The sequence below is a fragment of the Eptesicus fuscus genome, chromosome 20 (assembly GCF_027574615.1).
Source record: "Eptesicus fuscus isolate TK198812 chromosome 20, DD_ASM_mEF_20220401, whole genome shotgun sequence".
NCBI classification, from domain to species: domain Eukaryota; kingdom Metazoa; phylum Chordata; class Mammalia; order Chiroptera; family Vespertilionidae; genus Eptesicus; species Eptesicus fuscus.
This window is the reverse complement of record NC_072492.1, coordinates 15,007,455-15,013,303: the sequence shown is the minus strand read 5'-3', so window position 1 is coordinate 15,013,303 and position 5,849 is coordinate 15,007,455. Positions and strand designations below refer to the sequence as shown.

The 5,849-nt window shown below is 41.8% G+C and overlaps 2 protein-coding genes across 2 annotated transcripts; both read right to left on the bottom strand.

The window, feature by feature from the left end:
• Positions 1-430: 430 nt before the first annotated feature.
• Positions 431-1,369, bottom strand: LOC103304434 (olfactory receptor-like protein DTMT). The gene has a single exon (XM_028138690.2). The coding sequence runs from the start codon at positions 1,364-1,366 to the stop codon at positions 431-433; it is 936 nt and encodes a 311-aa protein (XP_027994491.2). The 5' UTR covers positions 1,367-1,369.
• Positions 1,370-4,852: 3,483 nt separating this feature from the next.
• Positions 4,853-5,336, bottom strand: LOC103304427 (40S ribosomal protein S15-like). The gene has a single exon (XM_054709318.1). It carries the CDS (start codon positions 5,317-5,319, stop codon positions 4,882-4,884), a length of 438 nt encoding a protein of 145 aa, XP_054565293.1. The 5' UTR covers positions 5,320-5,336; the 3' UTR covers positions 4,853-4,881.
• Between the last annotated feature and the right edge of the window lie 513 nt (positions 5,337-5,849).

Here is a 5,849-nt window from a genome sequence, read left to right as displayed (position 1 = left end):
CCGCCATCTTTGTTAGATTATTTTGCATACTCAATCCTGATTGGCTGGTGAGCGTAGTGGAGGTACAGTCAATTCACATGTTTCTCTTTTATTACATAGGATGCTACTGCCATCAAAGCAGAGTTCTGATTTTAAAAATAATATACTGTAATGAACAGTTAAGAATGTAAGTCATATAGATCACTTAAAATGGTACTTCTTAACATGTGCTTTGCTAAGGTTGCCTGGGTTTGGGAAGACAAATATGTCACAAAGACTCGCTTACTGAGTTCACCTGCACAGCTCCAATTTATCTCTTTTATAAACTGAGCAATTGTGAAGCATGTCATTTTAATTGAAGTTAACATGGTGAGGGAAAATATCTGGAATAATAATCCAAAATTAATATATCTAAGAAATAAAAATATGAAAAAATTATCAAGTGTTACAATCATAAAGAACGAGAAAATATCTTTCTACAAAAGACTCTTCCCAGGGCTCCCTTTATGTCTCTGTTCCTCAGGCTGTAGATGAAGGGGTTCAGCATGGGTGTCACCACAGTGTACATCATAGCCATGGCCATCTCCTTCACAGTAGAATTATCAGCTGATGGGCATAAATAAAGAGCAATAATTGACCCAAAGAACAGTGACACCACAGCCAGGTGGGAGCCACAGGTGGAGAAGGCCTTGCGCATACCTCTAGCAGAAGGAACCTTGAGGATAGACAACACAATCCGTACATAGGAGGTGATGATGAGTAGGAATGGGATGACAACAACGAGCCCTCCAATGGTAAATATCACCAAGTCATTGACTTGAGTGTCAGAGCAGGACAGCTTCAGCAGAGCAGACAAGTCACAGAAAAAGTGAGGAATCACATTGTCAGCACAAAAACATAACCTGGCCATGAGCAGAGTGTGTAACAGGGCATGGAGCATGGTCAGCACCCAGGACAGCGCCACCAGAGAGAAACAGAGCTTGGGGCTCATGATGGTGGTGTAGTGCAGGGGGAAGCAGATGGCCACATAACGGTCATAGGCCATGGCCACAAGGAGAAAGCTCTCCAGGTCTCCAAAAAACAGGAAGAAGTACATCTGGGTCAGGCAGCCGGCATAGGGGATGGATGGGACTTGGCTCTGCATGTTCTGCAGCAACTTGGGCATTGTGACAGAGGAGAAGCAGAGGTCAGAGAAGGACAAGTTACTGAGAAACAAATACATGGGCGTGTGGAGCTGAGAGTCCAGGCGAATCAGGAAAATGATGAGGAGGTTCCCCAGGACGGTGGTAACATACATGACCAGGAACAGGGCATAGAAGAGGTTTTTCTGCTCTGACTTGATGGGCAGGCCCTGGAGGAGGAACTCTGTGATGGCAGTTTGATTCATTCCTTCCAGTCATATCTGTCTCCAGTACCTTGAGGAAGAAATAATAGTGTCCATTAACACCCGAATTTAAAACTGAACACATTTCTATGATACATGATGTTGTAGGTACTCTGCAAAAATATTTTACATCATCTTTTCACAATTATTACAATCTCTATATTTCAAATCTCTATAATCAGAAACTCTGATTGAAAATGACTCGTTTTTTTTACTTTGCTTTAATACATAATAATGTTCTAACTTTCCTGAAACACTCATCCATTAGCTTCCAAGACACATAATGTATCAGTTTTGCTCATACCTGCCTGGCCAGGCATCCTCAGTACCTGTAATTGTCTCCTGCTCAGTCAAAATCTTACATGATGATGTTCCTCAGGGCTTTTTCCTAAACACTGTTCTACTTCAAAGACTTCGATTACCATTTACACTTTAGATGTATATGTCTCCCTAATCTATAAGAGTATATACAGTTGCTTAATGATTTTCTTCCCTTGGCTGTATCACAGCATTTGAAGCTCAATAGATCCCAGAAGCAAATCATGACCTAACCTTGCTCCTCTTCCCCTCACCACCTCCTCTGATTCCCCACATCTCATTAAAAGAGGTCCAGGATCTCCAACCATAAACCTGAGGATTTTCTTTCATTCCCACGTTTCTCTCATCATCAACATCCACTCCGAAAATCCGATCATCATGCTTCCTACAGTCCATAAGAACAATGGCTCCTCATTGTCCTTAAGATAAAGGCAAAATTCCTTTCAAATAATGCTTCATCTTTTTCACCCATCCAGTAAAGGAGAATATAGCCAGTAATATTGGGATAACTGTGCATGGTGACAGATGCTTAACTAGAGGTAGTGTGGTGACCACATTGAAAGGTGGTAGAGTCTCTCACTAAGGTATATAAAATGTCAAATCACTGTATTGTACACCTGAAACTAATATAATATTTATGCCACATATATTTAAATTATGAAGCGACCCTTTCTGCCAACATATTTTCATCTGGCCCCCCAATTGCACTCACATTCTTCTCTTCAGCAATGCTGGACCTCAATGTCACAACTTCTTGCCTCCAGCGTTTTGCACTTGCTGTTTCTCTTGCTTAACATTTTCCTCCCTCTGCTCTCTCTTCACCTGTCTAGCCCTTACTTACCCTTCGGGTATATTACATGTCTCTACTCAGCCAAACCTTTCCTGTCTCCCAGACCAGATGAGAACCACTGCTGTGTTTCACATCACACTGTGCTTGCTCCCATAGCCCTCAAAGCCGTTGAATTGTTGGTTTATACCTGATCCTTGCTAGATAGTAAGATCCATACAGGAAAGGCCATATCTACTCATGACTGATTGAGGCTGAGACATGTATCCAACTTTAAAGGTAGCAGGAGTCCTTTAAAGAGTGACTACGTGTATTAAATTTTCCAGAGCAAGAAGTCTCTAGCCTCAAGCATTTAACACTGGATATGACACTTTATTATAGAATTTATTAATGTGATTTTGTGCCCATGGAAAATGTTAGGATACCACAGATTCACTACTCTTGCCATTAATATAGATAATAAAGGGAATAGAGCTATATAGCTAGCTAGATATATATGTAGATAGATAGATCATCACTTTTTGATCTTTTCTCTCTGAAGCACCTTGACTAACACACCTTACGGTGCCTCAGAGCAGACAAAGAAAGCAGAGAAGTACTACACGATATGGGAATCTCCAGTTGCTGTCATTTCCACCCCTTGATTCTGTTTGATCCAGCCACATTAACAGTTTTTACACTTGGACACTATGCACTGACAATACAGTGGGGGGAAATATCAGGTGAATCACACACCTGGTTTCTCTGAATTTTGTTTCTCAGGTAAATTAATGGGACCTGACTCTTGTGCCAATAGTGTACTAGAGATGACACATAGGAAACAGAACTTGCAGATGCTACCACCGATGATGCAATAAGGCTCTCATCTTCTTCACCCACTAAGTCAGTAGTTCTCAGCCTGGATTTCACATAAAAATCTCTGAAGGGAGTGCTTCTGAAATGAATGTCCATGCAAATCATCTGGACTTCAAGTAAAACACTGATTCTGACTCAGTAGGAAAACACCTATTTTGTAAATTAGCATTCTGATGATGCCCATCCTTGTCCACTAATGACACAGTGAACTGCAAGTCACTATGATGTTATTAAAAATAAAGAACCCTGGTCTCCCTAAGACAAATTTAGAGAAGGGTCCTATGCCAAGGTTTTTCAAACTCAAGGTGCTCTAAAATATAGCAAGGGTTAGAACTATTGCATTAAAACCTGTCATCATATTAACATTATATTGCACTGTGGAATACATTACATAGGAGGTAATATTTATGGACGCTATTATTAATAAAAAAGATTGTAACTGGTGGACATTCAACAAAATGTTTTAGGATTTGGGGAAGTCTTGGAGGCTGAGAGGTGGAGAAGAGGAAGGTCATCATACCTGGAAATACTGCAGCAGAACATCACACAACCTGAGAAGTCAAGACCATCCTGTTAGAAGGGCCCCAAGAGACCAGCTCATTCATCTGCTGCCCAGCTTAGACTGTCTGAGGGTGATTTATTTCAGGCCCTTGTCTGAGATTCTGCTCCCCTTTATTCACTAAGCCATGTCAAGTAACAGCCTCTGTAGTCATCAACTGTGCCTGCAACAGCCCTTCCCACATCTCCTATTCTATACAACCCTACACCAAAGGAGCCCTGGTTCCCAGAGGAATCTAGATCCTGGAGGAACTCATTAAAGGCAAAGTAATGATCCGGGATGGTTCTAGGACGATGATGTCAGAGTCCTGGAAGAGTGACTGCTTAAGTCACTGATTATACATGACTATACTTTGGGGGAAGCTGAGAAAGGAGAGAAGCTCATGTATGGACGATTCAACACTATCTGTTTAATGGACATTAGGCCTGTGGGGCTGAAGCCTACATTTTCACAGGTGAAGGAAAATGGTTGGAGAAGCCAACTAGCAGGGACCAGAAAGTGAATATCCTAAAATATCTTAGGAGTGTAGGAGGCTTTACCTGGTGCACAATCAGAGCAAAGTACCCTGAAAACATATTTTGAAAATATTATCAGGGTGGTAGAATCTCTCACTATAACCCAATTACCCATAAACATAACCAAGGGGAGAGATACATCTGCAGCTAACAAACATTAGATCTCTATGGCCCAACTATATGCCCATATATGGCAAAGACTGGAATAAGAGAAAAGATAAACTCTCCCAAATCATGTTCAATCTTCCTCAACCCAATATTGAAAAAGAAATCCAGTTTGAATCCCATTGAGGTACCTCCATCTCCTTACCTCTCTAAGAAAACCTTAATGCATCCACCACCACCATCATCTTTACTACTCTACAAATGTGTCAGATTAACTCCTAGTCTCCAGTTCCTTCCTATATTGCAATTGATCACTACAGCATGTTTGACATTTATTTATTTATTTTTTTTTTTTTGAGGTAAGTCTGCTTTTTATTAACTACTTGAGAGGGATGAAGCGGGAGGAGTGTGTGGCTCCAATGCCAGGCCTGCCATGCTTCACTGGCTTGTAGGTGATGGAGAACTCACCCAGGTAGTGGCCAATCATCTCAGGCTTGATTTCCACCTGATTGAAGGTCTTGCCATTGTAGATGCCCACCATGCTGCCCACCATCTCGGGCAGGATAATCATGTCCCACAGGTGTGTCTTCACCACCTCTGGCTTCTCCATGGGTGGCGCCTCCTTTTGGGCCTTGTACTGGCGCTTCAGAAGCGAGTGCTGCTTCCTTCGCAGGCCCCGATTTAGCCGCCGGCGCTGCCGGGCACTGTACAGCTGCATCAACTGCTCATAAGACATGTCAAGCAGTTGATCGAGATCCACGCCACGGTAGGTGAACTTGCGGAAGGTCCGCTTCTTCTTCTGCTCCACTTCCGCCATCTTGTCTGTTCCTCGGAAAGGACCATGTTTGACATTTATAACTCCTTCTTTCACCACACCTTCCATGTTCTCCTTGGCCATAATCTCAGCTGGATGGGGATCTTTACATAGTGATGTCATATAAACCTTCATTCTCAGGGAATCTGCATCCTCATTAATTGTACCTTTATTAGGTTGTTATAGTTTTCATTAACATGTATTATTAGACATGAAAATATGAAGTGTCACCCATAGCATATCTCATAATTTCAGATATGGTGTTCTCTGATTCATTTGTGTAGAGCGTCCTTGTTTTTCATCCATAATAAATATCACCACCCTGGTCTTTATCTATTGGTTCACATAAGAACTGCAAAATGTCCAGGTGGTAGGCTCAACTTCTCTATCAATGAAACCATTGTTAGAAGCACTTCTCCCTTTAGAAATATATGAGACACTTCTTGTGTGCCATTTTTAATTCTCTCAGACTTATCTCTTCTTCCAGCCACAGCTGCAGTAACCAACTCTGCACTGACTTTGACTAGCTTTAG

Excerpts from the sequence above, each read along its gene's own strand:
- LOC103304434 (XM_028138690.2), bottom strand. The coding sequence starts at position 1,366 with ATGAATCAAACTGCCATCACAGAGTTCCTCCTCCAGGGCCTGCCCATC.
- LOC103304427 (XM_054709318.1), bottom strand. The coding sequence starts at position 5,319 with ATGGCGGAAGTGGAGCAGAAGAAGAAGCGGACCTTCCGCAAGTTCACC.